This window comes from Patella vulgata, chromosome 8 (assembly GCF_932274485.2).
Source record: "Patella vulgata chromosome 8, xgPatVulg1.2, whole genome shotgun sequence".
Lineage (NCBI taxonomy): Eukaryota > Metazoa > Mollusca > Gastropoda > Patellidae > Patella > Patella vulgata.
Window position 1 is genome coordinate 27,768,532 of NC_065886.2, and position 27,043 is coordinate 27,795,574.

Consider the following 27,043-nt stretch of genomic DNA (forward strand, 5'->3'; position numbering starts at 1 on the left):
TTGCATTCTAAATGTTTAAATGAACAATTTAAAATCTAACAATTATTGAACCCCAAAAGTATCATGACTTTAAAACAAGAACAGCATCAATGCAGAATTCCTATTATTCCACCTTAAATGTACAGCTTGTTTCAATGATTAGCTTAATCTCTGTTTGAAAATGTATATCATTAAATTTTCCACAATAACTCTGCCTAAGCATGTACATTCCTTAGTGAGAATGGCATAAATTGATTCAGTCTCGTAGATAAAAATTTAGATGGAACTCAACTACTGACAAAGTTAATGAACCAGTCCCAAAATGAAATGTGTAGATGAGAGTTACACAATTTTAATGTTTATGCAACACGGCCGCATATTTAGAGACAAAATGAACGGAGGATAATTTTACAAATGTACCAAATTGTTGATGGACAAATTAAATGACCAAAAGATTTTTCCATTAAAGTAAACGGACATCTTATCAAAAGTACAATAAGAAGATCAAGTTTAATTAAGAAGATTCATTAAAAAGATTTCTTGCAGTGCGTTTAAAGTCTCATTTACGAAGTATCACTCATAAAAGGGTTGTGGCTCGGTCCCTTATCACCTATTTTATACACACTATGTGCTGGTGTATAAAAACTAACCATAAACTCAATAGGCCTATCCCTAAAGTTTGCATGCATGAACATTATTGCATCATAGGTTGCAACGATACATATCACAGTATTTCTTCTTGGACGTGTTTCCAGCTCCCTAGCCACTGCTTTTCCATCTGACGTTTTTGATTCAAAATGTTCCTATATCCGTGATTTGTGGTTCGCCGGAGGGGAATGTACTTTCAGCGGGACACATGTTTCATTGCCGAAAGCCATCTTTTCTCCTTCTTGTCACATGAACTACAGGGGAGTATTCTGCATCGGATGAAAATGGACAGTTAAAATATCTGTACCATGTTAACCAAACCGTGGTCCAGAATTAAAAGCACCTTGAACCAAAATGTGGCATCTATACCGTCGTATACCTTCTCACAGTACCGGTATATTGTTGCTATTGTTGTAACTGTACTTCATCCATTTAAAGTTTGACAGTTTAGTGATTAGTTATACCACTTTTTGGCACACTCGAGTCTTCCTCTTTTTCATGTTTTCTGTGCGTTATCTGGGTTAATTTCAAAAATGCACCTGCAAAACAAATATTCTCAATCAGGTTGTTTCTTAGGACATCCATTTCAAAAGAACACATTTTAATTAAGGAAAAGGGAGCTAAATGTGCGAGAAAATGAAGTTTCATGTCCACAAACAGGAGACTAAAGAGAGAGAGAGAGAAATGGGGTTTAACGTCCACTCGACACAAACTAGGTCATTTCAGGACTAACATATGGTTTTAATTTTATTTCAATAATTCGCTTGCGCGTAGGGGTCTTTAGCAGTGGGAGGAAACCGGAGGACCCGGAGAAAAACCCACGAGGTTGGACAGGCGACCCTACTCCTTGCCACGTACAACCGGGGATTCGAAACCACGCCAGTTGACTCAATGACAGACATTATGGTACCGCGCGCACGTGCTAACCATTCAGCCATCCAACCCCCCCAGGAGACTAAACATATCACAAATACTATCAGTGTATACTGGAATAACCAGACTGCCATTCAATTTGGACATATTTCGCCGAGCATAACTGATTACAAATTACACTAAAAACAGAAACGACTGAATGTAAATCAGTTTATAGACATTCATAATAGATTATTATCGTTGCGACCCATTGTGTTCATTTCTCGGGGCCAAAGAATACAGATTTAGCTCCTTTAAGTTAGGCTGAACTTTTCTGATCATGATTCATATTGGTAGTAGCTGTAACTAACGTAACACCCATTGCTTTCCGGGTTAAAACCCATGCTTTCTTCTATCGTTACCGCATCTTGGGTTTCTGATCAGATTTTTGGACTAACCAGTGGCGACTCTGCACCTATGACAGGTAAATCTAAAAGCAGACTAAAATAGGATTCACCTATTGCTAATAAGACCTACCCCAAGGTTCAAGCTGGGAGAGAGAAATGGGATTTAACATCCACACACAACACGAACTAGGTCATTTTTGGATTAATAGACATAGAATTTTATTTCAATAATCGCTTTAACCGTAGGTCTTTTATAAACAGTGGGAGGAAAACGAACGACCCAGAAAAAATGAACACGGTTAGTCAGGCAATCTTACTCCTTTCAACGCCACTTGACTCAAAGACATAGGCTTCATTCTGACCTAACTAAGGCCCATGTTAGACCATGGATCTTATATAAGCTCCATGGTTAGACCATTCGTCCAACCACCCCTCAAATTTCAAGGTCCAAGCAGAGGGCAGGAAGTGTTGGTTTTCATTAACAATGCGCTCAACTCCCAAAATTATTATCTTCAGTAAGTTCAATCTTATAATTTTTCTTTACCGGTAGGGCCTACGTTTGAAAAAATTTTACTAACCCAGAGAAAGGCTGGGTAGCCCACTCTATAGATGACAGGAATGGCACTCAAGGATGCAATAAGCTGTGCCTAAAAAAATTAGTAAAATAAAAAATTAAAGATCATTATCCAGACAATGCTTTGACAATTCAATAAATTCTTAATAATGGTTTTCAGTGGTAGGCCTAGCCTACAGACCTGAGACTATGAACTTAATGAAGCCCAGAAATGTTAGCCCTTCATAGTTCATATATTTTTTTTCTATATCAATGTTATTATTATGTCATCCGAGTAGCCTCAACTAGAACTGAAGCCTCCAAAAACAATGCGAAAAAATATTAGGCCTAGCACTAACACCAGAGTGTATTTTTACTCTGTGCTAACACTAACACTGTGACAGTGTATGTGAGTATCATGTATGTCCATTTGTCTAGAAGTAGAAGAGTCTATTCCTACTATTTCATAAATCAGTTACCGTACATTTTTACGAATGCTAAGAATCAATCTATGTCAAACAAAGATGTGTCCCTACTGTATACTTACCTAAAACTGCAATGTTTGGTATTGACTGTAGTGTTCAACTATTGTGCTCGATGTTGAGGGATTCCTCTTTGCCGCTAACTAACGGTCTTCGCAGTAATGGCGCCCAGGAAGACCGATGACGTCACTTTAATTTAAACACCCGTATGTCATATTTACGGACGAAATTCTGTATTTCTTAAATATTAACAGACTCGTGTCTGTAATCAGGATAACAGACCTGCGCTGTAGGCGTTTTACAGAAACAAGTCTGTAAAAATTACAGAAAAGGCTTACAGTGTAGAGTATACTGTTCTCAGAATTTAATTATAACGAATCACCTGCGTTACACTGTGGGCCAACAGCGCTCGACTTTCAGTGTATAGATTATTGTTTTTGGACGGCATTGATCCCAAGGCAGTCATCAACATCTTTGGTAGTCAGAAAGCTCGAAATAAACATATGTAAAATATCTTTCACAAGTTCATATCCCATAATGCGGTAATTTTTTTGGCGACTTTGTTTCCAAGTAGTGGGTGATTAAAATTCACTCTCTCTATTGAAGAACAACTGTCAAATTAGAATCCTCGCTTTCTATTGAAACGACCCTTTTCACGCAAAAATCCGTAATACCCGGAAACCATGATGAGTTCAGGAAAGCCTTGGCAGAAGGAATTGTAACGTTTGAATAACCTTCCCGCAGACATTTTATCATGCGAGTTCCATCGCTATATACACTTTTCATGTCGACCTGAGCAACAAAATCATCGGTCCCTCCAAATTTGACGAGAGCCCCCCCCCCCAGTCGACAGGACCTTATCTCTTAATCCACCCCTTTAAAAGGGTGTCAATTCTATAAACTGAAGGTTGGATAATGCCAAGGTCAGAAGCTAACATTTTGAGAACATACGACAAAATGGATTTATAACTAATTCAGATAGTTAAAAACGACTAACATTACAATAAGCGTATATTTTTTTATTAATTTGATATAATATTGTATAGAAGCCTTATGAAATGGGGGTTAACGCCCTAGTTTGCCGCAACAACTGGGCAAACACGGGGATATGAGTTTCTGCCAAAAGTAATTGGATTTATAAAAAACTGTTTATGTTATATTGAAGGCATATTGAACGATTAGTATTTTATTAAAAAAAAATACAATCTACATAAACAATCACAATTAAGCATAAAAACAATATCGGAGTAGTGGAGTAGTAAACAGTGCGTGAGGCATAATATGGATAAATAATTCGTAAAATAACAATAGCATCATTTTCAAATAAATGATTGTTATAACAGGTAAGTAAGTAAGTAAGTAAATAAGTAAGTAAATTTTAATGCATAAAAACGCCACGGGCAGCAGCATACAATTACAGAAATTACATTAATCCAGTACAACAAATATAGATGTAACAGGAGAACAGAATAATGTAGCAATAGATATTAAAGTGAAAGTAAGAGTTAAGTGCCTAGTGTTTTTTATTCGTGGTTCAAAATATAGAAAATAACTTCACTAACCAATAATTAGTGATGGATGATTGACCTATCCACGATGTATATATTTTTTAGTGTGAAAGAATAGCGATCTTTTGTTAGTCTGTGTTTAATGTAAACAAAACCGGATCTTCTGTGAGTATTTCTCGCAAGCCCCTTAGCGGACACGTACCGTACGATGTCTAGAATACAACAAACTAAAAGGTAAGATCTCGTTTTTACACCCCCCTCCTCTTACGGATTTGATTTCTTAGTTATGCAAGAAAATAGTAGCCATCTGCCCCCTCTCTCAATCTTTCACTGCAAAATGCCTTGTTCAGATATTGTTGAATGAAGTCCGGAGGTTTGGCCTGGTATATTTTTTGTACACTGACTTGAGATGATATAGAAACACTCATACCCCGGTAGAACAAAAGATAAAACGAATTTCTGTAGCATTATTCCCCGGAAAATGTTCAAGACAGTGGGAATAAAGCAACGGCTTAAAATTAGAAAAGGGGTGGGGTGGGGCACAGGCACTTGAAGGGATTAAAATAAAACTTCTTACTACTGCTTGACTATATATCTCGAAATTTGGTCGGTAAATGATCGAGTCTACGAAGCGAGGCCGCAGGTGCAGTCTGGATCACCCAGTTCCTAGGAAAATTTCGAGTAACGGATAGGTTTATGAGGGACTGGGTGATACAGACTGCTACAAACACAACTTATTTCCGGGCTGTTCGAGTTACATTTCGGAAAGTGATAGCGCTTCAAGTTTGATTTGTAATTAATAACGCCGTGAAATGACCAATTTAATTACATCAGAAGCTGAATAATGATCAAATAGGGTCTCGTTGGCAATAAAAACGACGGGTAGTGTTAGAACTATAGTGAGTATTGTGAGGTGATAGCAGAAGAAATGTCTTGAAGACGTGTAAACAAAGATGGCGTCTGAAATACCTTTTATATACTATAACATATAGTCAAGCAGTAGTAAAAAGTTTTATTTTAATCCCTTCAATTGCCTGTGGGGTGGGGGTATGTAAGTCATACAAAACCAACGAATGCCAAAATTTTGATTGGGGGGGGGGGGCTACTTTCTTCGGACTTTAGACGAGGGTCCAGGGTCCGCCTAGAACCCTGAAGCTCCTGGGGGTCTAGATCTTCAGAGATGTTAGTGAGCGCTCCTGGGGGTTTAGATCGTCGATGCTTTCTGAGCGATTTCTGGCTAATGAAATTATTCAGCAGGGAAGTTTTAATTATTTTCTAAATCCCTTACCCCAAAAATGCTGTCGATGGTGGTTTAGTGTGATGTTGAACTGAACAAATATAAGCATAACGGTTGTGGACCACTAAAGGTCACAATTTTTTATCCGATTTTGATGTATATTTATAACACAAAGATCTCGGTTCCTGTCGATATTCCTGGATTATGGCCCCTGATTGTACAAAAATTAAATTTTGAGCTTCTGGACTCTCTAGAGGTCACAATGTTCATTTGATTGTAAAAACCGTTCAAATATCACCGTTACATCATAATTACGGCTGAGTTTAAATTTCGTGATATTCCTGGATTATGGCCCCTGATTGTACGAAAAGTCACATTTTGAGCTTCTCGACTCCCTAGAGGCCACACGTTTCAATTGATTGTAAAAAACCGTTCAAATATCACCGTTATATAATAATTACAGTTGAGATTAAATTTCGTGAAAATCGGACCGAAACTGCCCGACAAAAGGGCCGCTCCCCTTTACGCAAATAGTGTAAAAGCATGTAATACCAAGGTTGTGGACCATCTACAGGTCAGATTTTCATCCGATTTTACAGATCTGGGTTCCTTTCGATATTGGAGCGTATTGGATCGTAACTTTCTGATTATGGCCCCTGATTGTACCCTCTAGATGTCACATTATTTTTTTTTGTTCAAATATATCACCGTTACACCATAATGAGTCCAAATTTCCTAGCCTCCCCCACCCGGCCCCTACTCCACCGGGCCTGTTATGGCCTACTGAGTATAAATGAGATGAAATGAAATGGTGTTTAACGTCCTACTGAGTATACAAAGTCAAGATTATTATTTTCAATCATAGTTCATTATTCAATAATACACACACTTCCCTTTAGTGTCCAGAAAGTTAATTACTGAGATATTTATGTAAACGGTAAACTACGGTATCGTATATGCCTTTCATTGCGAAAAGATTCATTCGATAAAATGAGTGCCCAAGGGAATTTGTGAAAAGAAGAAGGGAAATGCCAGCTGTAATTAGATTTCATTCAAAAAATCCCAATCGATCAAACTTAATCAGCTAACTTTCACTAAAATTTCTTTATGCAGATTTATAAAGGAACTCATTTTAATATTGATTTCAATTCCATAACACAGTAGGCTAGCTGGCTTTCTCGATTCTGATACCCGAACTTAACCTTCTTCATTTTGATCTTTAGTGGATATATCTCTGTCATCTGGAGTTGATTTCTATAGATCCTTTCAAATAATGATGGACAAGATATATTGGAACTGTGTATACCAGACGCACACGAATTTTGATCGGTTAAATTTTGACAGTATACCAATAACAGACCAATAGCACAGTATGCGGTTGAATAATAGTTTATGCTTTATAAACCTAACTATGCAGAAACTCGATGTTCTCTGCGATACAAGTATATAAGGCAAGCAGAAAAAACATTCTCTCACAAATTAATACAGTGATAAAATAACTCTTTCGCTACAAGGTAACGTACACATAAGCTATATTCAGATTTCAAAAACAATTATATTCAATAATTTTATTGTGAGTCTGTACTTGTTTTATCAAACAAATGCGTAAAAACCAGAACAATAATTTGCAATAAGGCGGCTGTATTTAGATTATATAATAATACACTTGAGAGTAAATAACGCAAAACATTCTAAAGCAATCTTGATAGATCGACGTAAAAATCAAATGAGGTTATCTCAGTTCTATGTACGTACATTAATTGGAATCAATCATCAAATTAAGTATACATGCTACATAAATACAAAGGTTACAATAAAACTACTATATACGAATGCACAGGGTGGGTATTTTTCTAGCAGCAGATTTGAAAAAGCGTAGTGCGATATTAGCGATAAAAATATTCATTAAAAATCTATACAAATAACAATTTTTCATATTTTTCTACGCAATTTAAAGAGATAATTTCAGATATTACAGCCGTTTTAAACTAAATTTGCCATGACGGAGAAAACAATTGACGTCATGAGATGTCAATGTCCGAATAATAGCACTGCACCAAAGCATGATAGTTAAATTTGTTTCACTTTTATTCCGACTCAGTCCATTTACTGTGTGTAAGTCCTAGCATCTGGATACAAAGCTTACTTTGATGTTTAATAATGGTCTATATGACGCATGTACATGTAGCCCCAATTATTCTTGCAATGAAAATTTTCAAACTGTCAAAATTAGTGGAAATTAATTCTATAGCCGATAACCTTTTCAAAGGTAATATTTTGAAACCAATTGTACAGGACATATTATAATTATTGGTGTATTGTCATATCGTACAAAATTCGCAAAAGGGCGTAGGGTGAAATCCGTCGGCTTTCTTTGAAGAACGTCTATAAAAGGTCAATTAATAGTATTAATAAACTTTTACATAAAAAGTGTTCGCGAATAGGTAGAATGTATTTGGCTGTCGCCTACAATTTGAAATGTGTTCACCCAATAACCAATATATCATAATGAAACCAATAAAACCAATGCCACCCCTATATGGTGAAGAAATTGCCAGGTGAAGGTGAATGGTCTAATGAGAAAAAAAACTCAATTTCATCAATGCCATTATTAATTTATGTCGCAGACCAAGCATCCAGAAGAGTTGTGTTTGATGGAATAAATATGCGGGTGCCGCGTCTTAGTGTGTTTAGAAACTATTTTTTCAATTTTAACGTAAATTCGGTACGAAACACGTATTGTTTTCGTAAGAGTTATTTTTATTATTATTTTTTTTTTTTTGCAGATTTTAGTCAGAGTTTGGGTCAATTTTGACAAACAGGAAGTGTTTACGGATGGGGCAAAAAATAATCTCAGATTGCCCATATCTCGGTTATTTTTCAACGGATCTTCGTTGGATTTTGAGTTTTGGATTCTTTGGACGAATCCCATAGGGGCTCTGACTGACGGTTTTTCGAAATTCGGTAGTTCGTTCGATTAGTTTTAGCATCAAAGATTTGCGAAAGTTTTCTTCAGCATTTTTTCGACATTCTAGATGGCGTATATCTATTAGTAATTGAGGTATCAAGTTGAAACTTGGTAGGAATAAGGAACACATTGGTGCCTTTAAAATAGCATATTAAAACTTTTTGTGACATTTTCAACCGTTTGGCCGCCATATTGGATTTTACAAAAAACCTTCAAATCGATATTCAGCCCCCATTTTGATTCCGATTTGTTTTGACCTTACTCCAAATGGCAACAATTCTATAAAGGAGCCGATGTTTGAATGTGCATGTGCAATATATATTGTAAATATTCATTATGATATAAGTACAACAAATAAATATATATCCCTTTAAACTAGAGGCAAAAAATAATTGGGTATAATCGTACTGAAGTACCCGTAAGCACACATACTAATTTCGAGAGAATAAGTAAGGCGTGTTTAGATTTTAGATCGTTACGGTCACAAAAAACGATTTGATAAGAAGTAACCATATAATTAGCCCACTATTATTGTTTTCATTGTAGTATAGAGCTCATAATGAACAGTGAAATAGCTCCTTAAATCTTACAGGATAAACAGTTTGTTATCGCCATTTACAGACAATTGTGAGTTAATATTCACCAATTTCTTATTTGTATAGACACCCTTGAGTGATTTTATAGTACATAGCACATCCAATATAAAATGACGAATAAAACAAAGGCAAATGGGAAAAATAATCTAGATATTTGGTCTACTTTGGTGGCCTTCTGGCGTCCTAGAGGATCTGTCATCCATTTATCTCTAGCATTCATCACAGAGTTTTCATTCTGAAATTTTAAAAGAGAAAAAAACTCGGTAAAGAATATTATCCTTCCTATACAACGCAATTAGCGCCCCCAGTGTTCATAACAGAAACCTATTACATACTTGTATTGTTTAGCACCTTAAATTCGTTAACTAAATTGAAGTTAAAACAAAATTATTGGCTCATAAATGCAAGGTTTCAATTGATGGACTTGGATCAAACATTAACCTTGTATTTGGATGATATTATACTCGTACCTTTAGCTGATCGGTTTCCTCGCCATTGGCTGATACACTATACAAGGATGTCCGTTCTATCTGTCGACGATCCAACACGTTCACTAGAGCAAATTCTAGAAGCACAACAAACACAAAGCACAAGCAGGCTGCCATCCAAACATCTATAGCTTTTATGTAGGAGACTTTTGGCAAAGATGATACGGCCATTGATTTTTGGGTTGTCATTGTCAAAACAGTTAAAATACCCAATGATATTCTGGCCGGTACAGCGTCCACATTTAACCAGAAAGACACCCAGGATAGCAATACAATTAACATACTAGGTACATAGATTTGGATCATATAAAATCCTATATTCCGTTGAAGATAAAAGTCCACAGCTATACAGGTAAAGTTTTCTGTAAGAAAAGAAGAATAGATAATTGAATAATAATAAAATAAAAATATAATTTATAGCTCTGGCAAGGACTAATGACAAGTATTGATTTAATGGTTTGTGGGCGAAATTATATAGCTACTAAAAGAATACTCGTTGATATTCGAAATTGAAGAGGAACTTGCTACTAACATAATATATACACCAATGTGTGATTGGTACCACAAAATGTGTTCGCAAGACCTTAGTCATTACGTAAGTCCAGCGACTACAGACAATTTTCATTCATTCTTGAAAACATTACGGTTTGACATGGTGAAAGAACTATATTATTATGGTCATTATTACTTTTAATATATTTTTACTTTTATGCTACATTTTAAAGTCACATTTTATCTTTACGTTTTATTATAGCCAGCCACTTTTTTATGTTCCAGTAAGTGGCAATTCTTACACTTTATAGTGATATTACATTTAATGGCTGTACAATGTCGGAAGTAGCAGCCCAACGAATTCTAGTAATAGATTTAGTCTAGTAGAATGATTTACACAGTAACCAATCAAATGAGTTGTTGATGTTCTAAGTGTTTTAACGCCCGCTTCCACCGAAGGTGATATCGCAGACAAGTTGTCTTATTTTCATTTTTATTATCTGAGAGCACGCGCAGTGGTCTTTCCTGTGGGATGAAACCGGAGTACCCGGAGTAAACCCACCCTATTTCCAAGCCACTTACGCTCACAGCAGTGATCGAAACCACAACCGCACGCCAGAGATGACCGGCCAGCTACAGGTCGAAGCCCGACACTCTAGACCCCCCCCCCCCCGGTTCTACTTACATGTATAGTGAAGATAGATAATGACGAAAGCGATTCGGATCTACTTATGGATTGAACGAGGAAGCTAAATCTAAATTCGTTAGCTATTACAATGTACCATATGTACCACAAATGACTTATCATGTTTTCCTTTCGGATAAGCCATCTTTTTTTTTTGCGACAAACTGCTGTATGGGCGTGACTATCTTTTTGTAAATGGCAACGTTGGACTGTTAAAGGAGCTAAACCTCTAACTCAATATATTCCATAATAGTTGAAATTAAAACACGAATTAGAAATCAATATTGGTCCATTTCAATCAATACTCATGACGTTATCTTACCGTGAAAATATGGGCTTCTGATATTCAATATTTAAGATACAATGAACATTTTAAAATCAGTTCCCGACGCCCGGTTCTCTACGGTCTTGAGTGACATTTGTAATTACACACTTCTAAACAATTTGCGTACAACGAGCAACCATTTTGTCGGGCAGTTTCATTTCGATTTTCCCGAAATACGAATTCAACCTTCATTATGGTGGAGTGGTGATGTCTTTAAACGGTTTTAAAAAAAGGAAAAAAATTGTGACCTCTAAGAGAATCCGCAAGCTAAAAATGCGAGTTTTCGAACAATCAGGGGCCATAATACAGGGAGTTAAGTTCTGGTATCCGCGATTAGCAAAAGGAACCAAGATCTTGGTGTGTAATGGTGATATATTCGAACGTTTTTTTTAAAATCGAATAATAGTTGTGACCTCTAGAGGGACCACAAGCTGAAAACGCGATTTTTCGTACAATCAGGGGCCTTAATTCAGGAAGTTAATATGATTCGATATATACAAAAATAGAAAGGAACCAAGACATTTGGGTTATAAACATGGATTTCAAGTGTCATCAAAATCAGATGAAAATTGTGATCTCTACAGTGTTCACAAGCTAAAAACGTGATTTTTCGTACAATCAAGGGCCACAATCCATGAAGTTTCATTGAAATCGGATAAAAATTATGACCTGTAGAGTGTTCACAAACAATTGTGGACGGACGGGGGCGTATAAAAGGAACAGGCGGAAACGACTGCCATTCAATTTGGGCTGTTAACCTATTTCACCTAACATAACTGATTAGAAATACAATAAACGTTAAAATAAAATGACTATACATCAGTTTACATAGATTCATATTACATGTCTATGCGCTTTTGACACATTTTGCCCTTTAATTTTCTGTATTTTTTGTACACATCGAACATTGAATAATCAACTTTACAATGATGTTACGTTGTCAGAATAAAACATTTCTATGAAGAGAGGTAATATTTAAATTTAATAAATTGCACGCGTTTCTCTACTTTTCGCAAAATCCTTTGTAGAAAAACAACCTTAACCAGACAGGGAGACGAGTTTGACGGGGCTAAATTAGATGAGCTGTGACAAATCACCCATGATCTCGCCTCCGACAGAAATCGTTAACAATTTAGAGCAGACTGTAATGCACCATATATTAAACCCACATTAACCTGGTTGGTGTAGAAAAGCAGGACGTTAAAACACGTATTTCTTTTATGCTGCATATTTTAGCGGATGCTTTGCAAGCGTCAGCATCCGATCCACACAAAAATACGTAACCAAATTAATATATATATATATATATATATATATATATATATATATATATATATTACACGCAGAATCCGGCGAGAAAACGTTACATGCCCCCATCCCCCAGTGTCCGAGGAAAAGACCAATGGATTCAATGCAAGGACACTTGTGTCCAGTACTAAGACGAGCAACACCATCCCACCAGTCATCATTGCTGTTATGCACGAGCCAATTATATTCGACAAAATCCAAATGTCATGATTAGAGTTCTCATTTTTCTTCTTCTTTCTTGAGCGGACGGTATTGAATGCACGTGTCAGGTGTCGGCAATGAAATCAGATGTTCCAATTTGTTTCTGATCTTACAAGAAAAAGTCCTAAATCTCATCTACGTTGATGTAATATTCAAAATTCAGATCAAGAGAGCGATTTAGGTTTTAGTGACAGGGACAAGTTTGATCGGTGGAGCATTTATTGCAGGGTTAACGACAATATACGTTTTATAATAGTAGAGTCGAAATTAATGAAATTACAATTATAAACTAGCTGGGGACAGTAATTACCACCTAATCAGTTTGACATGGGATCCCAAATTGCTCTAACATGACTCTGTATTCCCATGATACCATATGTTGCCATATAGGTTAATAGCATATCTCAAATTCTAAGTGCCATTGGATTATTCAATCTGAAAACTTGACCAAAGCTAAAAGCAATCCAAGATTTCCTTTTGATACGCTGCTATATATCGCGGTATTTTTTCGAGACAAAGCTGCTATGTAGGCGTATACATGCTTTACGTGGCTATCGTTTTTCAAATTTGGTGTGAAGCATTAATCCGCAGCCTGCTGTTCCAAAGCCGCACCCCAACTCCCCTCGAGTAGGTCTGTGTTAAACTACATTCATTCCACAAGAGTTTTTAATAATTTTTGACGAATAGTATGATGTTATATTCTATCATGTTGTTATTGTTTGTTTCATATTTTTGTTACGAATTTTCCACCAACGGATTCTAAATTATGAAACTTGAATGACAAATCGCCTTTATTTATAAAATGCTTTTGATCCTAGAGGGAATTTTGGGATGGGGTGAATTGAAAGATAGTTGTTTGATCTTCTTGTCTTAAACAATCCTGGCCATCTTGTGGCCTATGCACCCCGATGCCACATGGTGGAGATTCCAAACTCCCATTTCCAATATCTAGAATCTACTACAGAACTAATTTTCAGGTGATATTTTTGATTTGCTGCCGATAATGTTTTAGATTCAGAATCTGAAGTTTGTGGAGCACATTCTCTCATCATTCATCAGACTTTGGGGAACCTGCTACATTTTGAGGAATACAAATAATTTAGTATTTGTGTAAAATTAACACCCAGCCTACATCGATTACAGAGACATCATTGAATAATATAAGTCTCAGTACACTATGTTAAAGGCCTAATAGAAAATTTGCTCATGTTAAAGTGTGGATCCCTAGAACTCTAAACAACTAGACTAGGTCCAGTTCAAAGTGACATAACTACACAGTGTAGCCAGATTAATCTGAACTCTAACTAGCCTAGATCCAATTCATAGTGACTTAATGTAGCCTACAGTGCTGAACAACATTCTTTCATATCAAGTTTGCTGTGTACTTTTACTGAAGCCTGATTTAAATCAATGATTTTTATCCCCAAAAGAAGTAGCGTACAGTGCTGTACAAGTGACATTCTTTGAAATCAAGTTTGTTGTGTTATTGTTAATTTTCACTAAAGCCTGATTTAAATCAAGAGACGACAAAAAAAAAAAAAAAAAAAAAATTGTAAAAGAATGCTTTAACAATCTATTATTTTTGGCCTTTAGCAGTATTCTAGCCAATTATAAACGTTATCTGATACCATATATTTTTGTGAATTATGTTATGTTGAATGGTTGTGTGTATATGTTATTGTATCATGATCTTAAATATGTAGATAATTTGTTAATATTTTGCTAATTGATGTTTTTCCATGTTTGCTAGATGCATTATTTATTTCATTGTTGTTTAAACTTGTAATCGTCCCGATTTGGTTTGCTCACAATGACTTTTATAATCAGTTGCTCATACAGTAGTAGAACGAACTAATCGGGGTCAATCATATTCAATGTTTAGACAAAATTGTAAACATTTTTAAAAACTATTTTGCAAATAGTGTATACAATTATGGTCGCTGAACGTAAGAAACCCCTGTAATTTGATAGATTTGATGGGTCTGTTTTAAATAGGGATCTGGCTAAGGCCCATTTTGTATCTTTCGAAGATAACCTTGTGTACTCCGACTAGGAGAGTAATCCTCACACAGTTCCCGCTTTTTAATCATTATTTAAAGGGAACCGCGAGATTGTAGATACTGGAGACAATATTCCGAAGTCGTGTATATTTACGTACAAAATTCATTAATAATAGATTTTCCGAAAATAAGTCTTCATTTGGTTTACACCAAGACTATTCCTCATTTACCAGTGGCGGATCTAACTGTGAATAGTGTGTGGGTGGGTGTGTGGGTGTGTGTGTGTGTGTGAGGTGGTGGGGGGCAAATCTTGGGCGCCACCCACAATCACATCCCAGAATAATTGTCAACAAAATACGTAATACTCTGCATTAAATAACACTGAGCATCCAGCTAATACATAGATCTTATTGTTTCAGTCCTCCCTACAGACTGTCAACAAGTCCTTGCCATGTCAAAGAATGACACAACTTTGATATAAATAACCCTGACAAAACTTTGCAACCATAATTCCTATCAAGAAGGTATCCTGATACACATCTGATAAAGATGATCTTTCCTCATTAAGCAAAGAAAGAACGGACGAACTAGAGTTGCATGTAGCATCAGATAATCATGCCAGAAACCGATACAAACATCCAAAGTCTAGTCAGTTATTTATTCAAGATAGCAAGATCAATGTTTGTATATTATCCTAATCCCTAAGGGGCAGATAAATTGTAAATATTATAATTATTAAATTTAATCCAAACTATAATGAAGCTTTAATATATAGAAAAGATAGTCTAACACAAACCACACGTCCCTTTCAGTGATCGGTGTATAGATAGATCTAGGATCTAGATCCCATAGCACCACGAACGGAGAAGTTTTGGAAAGATAGTCTCTTGTAGGAATTTTTACTGTTTTGTCGACATATTTGTAAGAACAGGATGTAAATACTAACATTATTTTTGCAATTACATTCTAAACTTAAGTTTTCAAATTTCTCTGATATATTATTTCGATATATCGAACTCTAAACTCATCTTCATGGGGACAAGGCATTATAACCGTTGCCAGTCATTTGATTTGTTTGTCCAACTGGGGGCATATTATAATATACTAGACATTTTAAGAGACAAATTTTTGTCCTAAATTTTAATTGTATATAATATGATGTAACATATTTGGTTTTTTTTTCTATTTAAAAGGTAGTTAGTTTTATTTCTTTTATACATTATCTTTGATAATATGTATGTCTGTGTATATATATTAAAGATTATAAAGGACAAGTTCTTTTATGTTTACGGTAGATAAACATACATGTATCAATAAATAAAAAATACGTCCAGGTAAAAAAATTAACCACCAAAACATAATCTAGCTGTCTACCCTATATAGGCGTTTTCAGATGTATAAATGTATATATATTTATATGGATGTGATATTGTTTAGTTTGCCTCACTAAGATCACCATGTGTTTGGCGTGCCATAAAAAACCCAAGGCTCCGCCAATTCAAGTATGATCGGCATGAAACAAGACATGATTGTTCCTTCGACATTTACACATTGGTGATCGGACTCGATAGAGTAATGTTCCTTCCGTATTTTATGAGAACATAGATTGTCCTTCAATTATTTTTAAATGTGATATTACTTAGACTAAGTTTACAATATCCCGGCTAACCTGATCCCTGCAAACATTAACTTAATTATTGATTTCCGAAACATATCTTTTCAGAAAAGTGCATAAAAATGACAAGTCTTAGTGGTTTTACTGGGAAGAGAGCCACGGTGGCTAAGTGAGTAAGACGTTGGCGTGCTAGCTTGGAAGTCGCGGGTTCTCTCCCGGTGTTGGCCGAGAAAGTTTCCCCTTGTCAGGGGTACAGAGCGGAGGACCTGGCAAGGACAGCTGCCTAGTAGTCCGGGTGGTACGATTAACTGAGGTTCCGTGTACACATTGGTGTGCACGTAAAAGATCCCATGGCAGTTGAAATTCGGTATAAGAGTAGGCCGTAACGCCGCTGTCCGGGCAACATTTCCCTTATCGCACACTGCATGGCGTATGCCCGTCTTCATTAGCCAAGCCGGAGCAGAACAGTGGGACGTTAAATTTCATTTCATTTCATTTTTTACTGGGAAATTCTATGACACGAAACATCACTAACTAGATTTGTTATTTGAATGGGAGAGAGAACAAATCAATTCAGAAAGCAATGGAATGGAATGAAACCGTGTAAAAGGAACACAGCTGACATTAAAATCAACTCCTATTGTGAACAAAAGTCAAGTTGCAATACTGCAGATACAATGTTCGGTATTCGCGACTCTTTTAAAATACATTTTCAGGTTTAAGATTTAAATTCAATTTAAATAGGCTTTAGAACTCCCCATATCTTTGACATTAGGTCAAATATGAATTTCTGATTGGACGTGATTTGACTACTGGTTCATTATTCGCACAATGTGAGATAAATCTACTAATTCAAATCTGAGACACAGACGTTTTACGAGTAATTATTACAGGACACAGCGGTATTCATAGAGGTAACCGGAGCTTGTAAAATATGCTTTAAGTAGGTCAACTGATTGTTGCCCACGGTTATTTCGAATATGATATTCATGTTCTTGTCGAGACACACAGTGCTTCTTGAAGTGCAGTGCGAGAATTTAGCACGATTGATCGTGTATCTAGTTCTTAAAATATCACGTAAATAAGTTTGAACGTAAAAGGGCATGCGATCGAGGTTATTTAAAAGCCCCTCTTCCAATCGTAATTAAGATCCTAAATTTGGAAGTTTCATTAGTTAAACCATAACGTCAAAATTGAATGTTCATTAATTGCGCTGACACACTTATGTTACAGATTCATTGTATCTATGTATCTTACTTATTTTTATATGGGGACAATTTTTTTTATCTCTAATAAAGGACTAGTTTCAGATTTCACAAGGTATCCCTTGTGGAAGTGACTTCAAGTATACTAATTGAACGCAACAATGTCAAGAAATAGCCCAAATAGATTGTCTTCAAGTTTTTAACTCAAAATATTGAGACTTCCTTTAATGATCGTAAGATTTCCTGAATGAGGTTAGGTAAAAAAAATGAACAAACCGTTATTTGAAGTATATTAAGTTAAAATTAGCAGCCATTGTAGCGTGTAATGAGAGAGAGAGAGAGAGAGAGAGAGAGAGAGAGAGAGAGAGAGGGAGGTGGGGTTTAACGTCCACTCGACACAAACTAGGTCATTTCGGGACTAACATATGGTTTAATTTTATTTCAATAATTCGCTTGCGCGTAGGGGTCTTTAGCAGTGGGAGGAAACCGGAGGACCCGGAGAAAACCCACGAGGATGGACAGGCGACCCTACTCCTTGTCACGTACAACCGGGGATTCGAGCGTGTAATGTGAAGCTTGAGTCAGTGAATAAGCAGATGCGGTGACAAAACAGAAACAGATAGTAGCTTAAACAAAATGTTACAATTGACTTAATTTTATATGGCAACCCCGATCTTTCGAGATGATAACATATTTGAAATAGTGCAAGGTAGTTTAACACTTTAACATTTAAAACTACATTTACAATATACAATATTTTTAAAAATTATTTTCATAATCTAAAATTAAACTGTAATATATATTTTACCATTACACTCCAAGAAAAGTATATGTTTGTAACTCACTGTCTATACAGATGTTCACCATTGTAAACATAAGATTCAACTATTTTATGTCTGGAGAGAAATTATATAGGCCTTTGCCCGTTGTTCAACTAAACATTCTTTAAGTTTGAGATAACGCGTCATCACACCCGCATTTGAATATAGCCAACGTTGGGCTCCAGTTTGTCCCACCTATACGGCATCGAAGTCGTAGCCGATGGACCAGGACATTATTGGAAATTTAAAAAAAAAACATTATCGAAAAAAAAAACCCAATTAAGATACGTGATCACCAAAATTGTAAAAGACAAGACCCCCACAAACATAGAGATTTTAAAAAGTTTGGATATTCTTACAGTAATCAACTGGATTAGTGCTTCATGAAATAACGTTTTAGAAACAACAATAACAATGTGATGGTTACAATACTAGAAAGTCATTAGGGGAATATGACGTTATTGATACTAAATGATATTAATACATATAATATTAATCACACAATAATTTATTTTTTCACATTTAGTTTGGGTTTGTGATGTGACCCTTTTTGTTCTAAAAGTTCATTATTAAAACCATTTAGTTTATACATCTGGATAACTTCGAATTTACTCCACCACATTTAACCAAATGCGTACTCAATGGTATCATCATTCTGTTATCCAAATTGGCTATTTGGGATCTGTGGAGATTCATTCGATGGTTTAATTGTTTTATAGATTTTCCGATATATTTTTCACGACACCCAGGACAAATCACGCAATATATTTGGATTTGCAGTTCATTATTAGTTATTTGAAATGGGGACCCTTTAATAATATCAATTCATGTAAAACAATCATTGCATTTTGTAACAGTGGGTGTTTGTAGATGAGAAGAGAATGTAATGGTTGACCGACTGTTTATGATTCTTGAATTTATCATAATATTTCTCATCTTGTCACTTTTTAGTAATATGGGAAGATGTTTTTGCACAATAAAAATTAAAATTTACACCCTCTTGAGTAGTGTTATGTGTGCTGTGGTGACTTAGGAATCTTGGGTTTTGGCTCTCATACAGGATGTCGTAAGACTAAGAAACACCGCAGAAAGTACAATATGTCTTGTGGACCACGAGGTTTTCAAAATTCAGACTTATTGTCGGTGGTTCAAATAGTGTCACACACAGACATGTTACTCTTTTCAATAGTAAAGCAAATATTTTCATCTAGCTCGTTAAGCGATCTATGCAATTTATCAATTACTTCCTGGGCTACTTGATCACCATTTTAAGAACCATTTAAACATTATCTACGATTATGTCTGATTATTTTAAATCTTAATTAGGGAAATAAATCCATTGGAGAATACAGCCTAATAAATGAATAATTTCTCCGAGGAAATACAAATGAGTAGTTTAATAATTCCGCTGAGGGAATACTATTTAATAAATTAAACGATAATTAGTCTGATAAGATATATGACCAAAGGAATTTACTATAGAACGATGACATAATTTGAATCAGCAATATTATTAATAATTCAAAAAAAAAAAAACAACAGAAAATGTCAACTCTTTTAATATGGATTAAAAACATTATACATATTATGACCTTCTTTTCCCAAATGCAGTGTTTGAAAACCTATCTAAAAAGTCAGAATGTCTTATTAATATATTAATTGCGGACTAAATAATAATTATAATAAACATCAACAATAAACATAATTAGGTGACATATGAATAAAAGTACTGTTTTATAACGTTCTTTTATTTACATTACTCGGTTTATCACCCCAAACATATATTAACAATCTTCCTTTTAACAGAGCTCTAAGAATATCTGGCATATCGAGCCCCGAAAAGATTTGAACAGCCTAATGTCTTTACTTAAAATAAGATTACATTACAGAGGATAACCTGAAACATATACCAAAGGTTTATCTTTTATCGACTATATTTAAAATCTAAGAATCAATAAAAAAAAAACCCACACAGAAACACAATTTCTACATAAATGCATAAATCTACGAAAGAAAAGCCGGGACCTGTAGGTACCATTAGTGCCCATCCATATATGACCACCATCTTCCGATATTATAAGAAACCTGCAGAGAAGGAAATATACTGCCCCTTCAAAGCATGAATTAGACATCCCTCAAAAAGAAAGAAATGGGGTTTTGTCCCGACTGGGCTAATGAGTAGGGGCATATGCACACCATACAGAGTGCTATAAGGGAAATTTTTCCCAGATCGCGGCGCTACGGCCTACTCTTATATCGAATTTCAACTGTCAAGGGTTCTTTTACGTGCATCAAAATAAAAATATTTTATTTATATTTTAATAATCCCAACAATAATTTTTACAGTGCATATAAATTTTAAAATCAGGTGACGTCATCGCCATTGCATAAAGGCGGCGCGGAAGTCTTTAAAATTTTAAACTTTAACTGTATTCTGCACTCATTAAGAAAAGCTTAGGACCACCGACATATATTCTGTCTTATTCTCGTTATATTGCCATAATATTCATACAAGTGCCAATGGGTGGGATACCAGAAGGTCACGCGGTCATTTTCGGTGACATAATGACAATTATGACGTCATAATATGCCAAATCATCGTCCGATCACTTTTATCAACTCGTCGAAAGCATACGAAGAGGATAGGTTTCCATTATGAAAATAGCTTGGCTTTGTTTCTAAGAAATGTTGAGTGCCTCCTCTTAGTCTCGGTCACCCGAGACCATTGGCACCATTGGCGATTGGCAATATTTGACGAAAAGTTCCATGGCCCATGCGTAACCGGGAGTTTGTTTTTTTAAGTGGTCGATTATCCAGTAAGAGTTTCGCCCCTTCCAGCAATAAATCCCACAATTCTTGCATTATTATAAACAAACATAAATCTTGACGAGGAATTTGGATTAATTAAAAAAAAAAACAACCCAATGAATATGACCCATGAAGAGAGAAATTTTACAATATTGTGTTGGATATTGAACTGGCAATGCAATCAAATGGATTTTCTGTAATGGAATTCTTAAAGGAGTTACCTCTCCTAGACTTTGTTCATGATAATGTAAAAGACCAGATAATCTAGGTAATGACCTATTATTCTCAAATGTTGACAACGCATCCAGACAAATATTCGTAGAATATTTTTCTGGATGATAGAGATTATGCCTCCTTGAGCTTTTTTTGTTGATTAAAATTATATTGACACATTTCAACGTACAAAGTACTAATCTAGACGGAAGGTTAAAAAAAAAGGACGGAATGTTCCTTATCCTCATTTTTCAGTAATTGTACCGCCGGTACGAGCCTTAATCACCGCCTCAAGTCTTCGCGGCCAGATTCTGACAGTACTGCACGGAGATTTCGTTCACACAGACACTTTTTATAGCTTTAATCAGTTTCTATCTACTGGACGTTTGCTTTTCAGCAAATTTGACTTGTACCAGAAGAACCAAAATATATTCGATGGATGACGTCACAATGGCAGATTATGGCCCCCGGATTCAATCACTTGATTTGATATTTGTTTATTTGGTATAATGTCTATTTTCTATCTTGTCCGTAGGTTTATCTTGTAGATTTTTGTTTCACGTGTAGTGCGGTCATCCTGCACTTACTAATAGGTTTAAGTGATGACGTCACCGAAAATGACGTCGTAACTGATTATCACCACTAGACCTTCCGGTATCCCACCAATTGGCACTAGTATGAATATTAGGCCAATATAACGAGAATAAAACGAGAATATCAGCAATATTGGTGTCCAGCAGCCCTACTTTAGCGGGTGGTCTTAAACTTCTGTTAATGACTGTATAGAGGGCTGTTTTATTTTTGTTGAGCGGGGACTGTTTTTTGCACTTTAGTTTTCTATCAACTTCAACTAATTTCTCGATAGTTCTTTTCATTCCCGTAACATGAATATGCATGTAGTCTGGCAGTATAATTTAAACAAATTGTTTTGGTCTGAAACATTTATCAGTGCCAACTGATCTTGCTTGTAAAAATCAAACTGGCTATGATAATAATTAAACATGTAATTAATCCCATAATTTCTGTGTAGTACAAGCTCCGCATGACTTCAAAGGAATACGCACTGGTCAGTAATCATACCATGACGTGACGTGATAAAAAGATCATTCCATATATGATCATGAGCCTTATCTATTGTAGGACGGAATAGTTGTCTTATCAAAACCAGCTGGGGCCAAAAGGTTCACAGAATCTAATAGTTCGCATTTTATAAAAAAAATAATTAAGCACTTTGTTACAGATTAGCTTGTTACTTATAATGATTAGGCTGCTACTTGTGGTATTTAGCTTTGTACTTGCAATGATTAGCTTGTTACTCACTAAAAATATTAAAAGGCTTTGTTGTAGTAATGGCATATTATGCTGCATGAATACCATGTTACTGTGTGTAAGTATGGTGATGCACTCAGTGGAAACTTGAAATGTCGGCAAATCTATTTTACCATGAGATAAACAGGTAATTTTAAAATAAAGCCGTCTCGTCCCTCAATCTTTACCAAGTGTATGTATAAGTATTCACCTTATTAAGATGATTAGTTTTATGGGAATAAAGATAACTAGCCAAAATAAAGCAATTATCTCTTATATCACCATTTACATTCTTTGTGCTACATGCTAAGTTCCGTCATAGTTATTTTTGACTAAAGTTTACATAACAACGCTTTTCTTTAAAACAGTTTTCACCTTCTCATAGTGCAATGAAATTAATCATCCATTGATGACATAAGAGTATTTTTATCCCGTTTATAGGAAATAGCACACGAAGTCTAACAAACATCAAATGCGTTTAGAGATTGTTATATATTTATCTCCCTTAAAAAATAAATGATATATTAGGCTAAATAACTGGAATTAATACTGCTTCTGATTCTAGAAAGCTCTTACATAGTCACAATAGCATTCTAAAATATCAGCCTGCAACTAACAGGATATTGGCTGCTGTGAGATGGGCCTTAACAAGAAAGCATGTTAGGAAACACACAACGATATTAACATATAGGATTGCTGTATTGAATTACATAATTTGGTAATGTGTTATTCCATACTAGTGCAATAAAAGTATAAATGGAAACTTTACAAGGGAGATTAAGACAACTGACCAAACCACGGATAGCACATAATGAAGAGTTGACGACCCCATTCGTTTCACTAACATTCATGAATTAATGAATTCTTTTTGCACAGTTTAAATCATTCTCAAGAAAGAATTGGCGTTCCAACTCAAATCCTAACCAAACGCCATGCTTAATGACTGGCTTTATTCGTCATGTTTCTTTCAATGTTATTTGTAGTCTAATCAGAGGTCCATTCATAGAGCATTAACCCATCTTCTCGTGTCTCCTTTAAAATAAGATAACATTTACAATAAAAGCCCTTTTCGATCTGATCCAATTAGGACACATCTAAACTACATAAGCAACACTTTTTTGTAACTAGCTTTCAACACAGTCATATGCGACTGACATCCTTTAATGGAACTGTTCAGTTTATTTTATGTCACCAGCATGCAGTGAAGTCTTTGGTCATACATTAATTCAAGACAAAATGTATAATTACATTAGATTTTTTCTCTCTTGTCAAAATCAGAGAATAATAGAAACTTCAATCTTATGCAAGAATCTGTTCAAGTCGGGTGTATGGGTTCCACAATTTTCTGTAGACTGGTGTTTTGGCCAACCCTTTGAATTTAAACTGCCAATGGTAATATATGCAAGTTGACACCCCTTTCTTAATATATGAAAAGCCAATACAAATTATTGCCTACTCTACTACAATTTGTTACCTTGAATTAATATAATGCGAGTTGATAACGTAATATGGATGAAACTGGTTTAGGTTTTTTTAAATATCCATTCTACTTCACTCTATTAATAATTCTCAATTGAATTTTTGTCCACAATATTCCGCTTATGGGTTGCTTTTTCTTGTTTGTCAAACCTAGAACTATAGTTCACGCAACCAGCGGTTGCACAAGCTAAAAAAAGCTATAATCCAGGAAGTTACAGTCCGATGTGTGAATATCTACAGGAACCTAGATCTTCGGGATATAAACATATTTTGAGTTTCATCAAAATCGGATAAAAATTGTAACCTCCGTAAAAAGAGCGGCCATTTTGTCAGGCAGTTTCCATCCGATTTTCATGAAATTCAAACTTAACCGTCATTAGGGTGTAAGGGTGATACATTTAAACGTTTTTTTTAATCGGATAAAAATTGTGACCATTAGAGAGAGTCCACCAGCTATATTTCAAGTTTCGACAAAACGGGATAAAAATTGTGACCTGTAGAGTATCCACAAACAAATTGTGGACGGGAGGGTCGACCGCATAATGCGTCCACATGTGGGCTTATAAATAGAAGACGTTTGAACACGACAATGGTATATTTATATAACATCATATGTATTGTTATATTTTTGATATGAAAGTAGATTGTACTCTGTGTAGTTTCATTTTGACATTTCACAAATGTTACAAATGGTAACAGATGACCCAGTTTACACTAGAGGTCTGAATTACACAGTGGCTGATAGTAGCCACTTAAAATCTCACCATTCATATCAAGACAAAACGATATCGCGACAATATCGGGGAGAAGCGAGAGAGAGAGAGAGAGAGAGAGAGAGAGAGGGATGGTTCAGTGTAGTACTATGGACTTCTTTATTTGTTGTGTTTCCTTGTGATCGTAAATAATACTACAGCAATAATAGTTTCCTAGTTTTATTGGTAAACTGGAATAACTTTGCAGGTTCCTCGTTTTCAAATATATAATGGCTTCTTGGAATAATCTGGTGAGAGTCTAGTTAAAACTCACTTTAACCCTTCAATTTATACCTGTCTCATTTCGGCAGGTCCTTGGTACTTTTCCATCGAAAATACGTAATAAACTTGTTTATTTCCCACCACTAACAGAGATCGATATTACTTTATTTGGTCTAACAACCATAGGTCAATAAACAGCCAGAATTTGATGACTATTTTGACAATGGTTATAATTTGACCAAAATATCACTGTTTTTTTACGAATAACTATACCCACGTTCATTAAGTACGTGTGATTTGACTTTATAGACAAAATTGAAGAGACAATTTTATAAAGACCCAAAATTGTCTCAAGGGCCAATTAAAGTGTTACATCAGTTTTACTTTAAAAAAAAATCGCTTGCATGCAGGGTTCTTTAGCTGTGGGAGGAAACCGGACGACCCGGAGAAACCCAATAGGGTGGACAGATGACCCGGGGAATCGAAACCACGCTACTTGTCTGAATGGTAGACCTTCTGATCCAACCCCCTATCATGGCGATGATGACAGAGTAAACTTACGATATTATCATATAATTGTTGTAGCCTGTCCAGCCTGTGGGTTTTCTCCGGGTTCTCCCACTGCTAAAGACCCCAACGCGCAAGCGAATTATTGAAATAAAATTAAAACCATATGTTAATCCCGAAATGACCCAGTTTGTGTCGAGTGGACGTTAAACCCCATTTCTCTCTCTCTCTTTATAATTGTTGTAAGGTTGTGTTATCCACTTAGTTTCTATCTACACTGTAAAAATTATCCATTTTTTATGTGGCCGAATTCCGTAGTGTGAGTAACCAAATAATATGTTATTATATGTAAAATGTCTCTGAGGTCTCTCTGCTGTAAATTCTTGTGATTGCTAATCTTATTTTGTATATTTGATTATCGAGGCGCTATTTAGGGTGTGTCCAGTAAATTAATAGTTTGCTTTGTCTAATTTAGCATAATTATAATGATGTCATTTTCATTAGTGTAGTAGTCACATTCCATTATGTTGGTCTTGATTATCTAGTATGCTGTTTGTTAGCAAAAAATGTTGAAGGGCAAGATAAAGTGACAAAAATTGTCACAACACCGGAAATGGAGGGTCCTCAAAAAAGAGCTGTATTTTGGTATCTCAATGTGTCTGAGATGATACTGAACACTAACAAATTGGATGAAAATAATGGAATTTGTAACTTTGGAACACATGAAGCAAGTGTATCATTAAGCACTGTGCATATTCAGGGTAAACAACACAACATGAGAAATTACAAAGCCTCACACAGATCTCTGAATATAAACACAACCACCATGAATACTTTAAATTTTGAAACCTTTTTTTTTCAAATACCCTGCATTTTTTTTTTCAAGAGACTACTTTCCCACTTTTTGTATGGAGTACCATTATAAATATCATTTGGATTAAATATTTCTGGTCTATATGGAAAATAGTAAATACTGCATCAAAATTGCCATGTAACAACTTTGTTTTTCGGCTATTTTTATTATGAATACACATTGTTAACATTTTTATGACTTAATTTACCTTCAAAACTTTGTGTCTGGAAGCATAACGATACACTGACAGTTAAACAGTGCACATATTTTCTAAGTTTTACAGTAAAATAATTTGGAATACATTTTATTCAATATTTATTCACACTTATCACAGTGTTTAATAATGTTAAATTGTACACTAATAGCCCACTATTGAATGTGCAAATCTCAAGCTGGATGATAGATTGGAAAATATGATGTGGTGCAAATAGTACTCCATAGAAAAGAATTTGCCCCACAAAAATTATATTGTGGTAACAAATTCTATATCAAACCCTCAGAATGCTTATTATTCTAACATAAATAATTAAT

At 35.3% G+C, this 27,043-nt stretch overlaps 1 protein-coding gene and 1 long non-coding RNA gene across 2 annotated transcripts in view; both read right to left on the reverse strand.

Moving 5' to 3' along the window:
• Positions 1–3,269, reverse strand: LOC126830929 (uncharacterized). The gene is made up of 3 exons (XR_007684042.2): positions 2,987–3,269; positions 2,465–2,533; positions 1–1,166 (listed from the first exon to the last, which is right to left on the reverse strand). It is a non-coding gene; the product is annotated as an uncharacterized LOC126830929 (long non-coding RNA).
• LOC126830927 (glycine receptor subunit alpha-1) overlaps positions 3,270–27,043 on the reverse strand; it is a 103,492-nt gene continuing 79,718 nt past the window's right edge. The window contains exons 8-9 of the mRNA XM_050561442.1: positions 9,701–10,080; positions 3,270–9,465 (exon numbers count right to left, since the gene is read on the reverse strand). Coding sequence (XP_050417399.1) covers positions 9,313–9,465; positions 9,701–10,080 — 533 coding nt within the window. The 3' untranslated portion in view covers positions 3,270–9,312. The remainder of the gene's footprint in view (positions 9,466–9,700; positions 10,081–27,043) is intronic.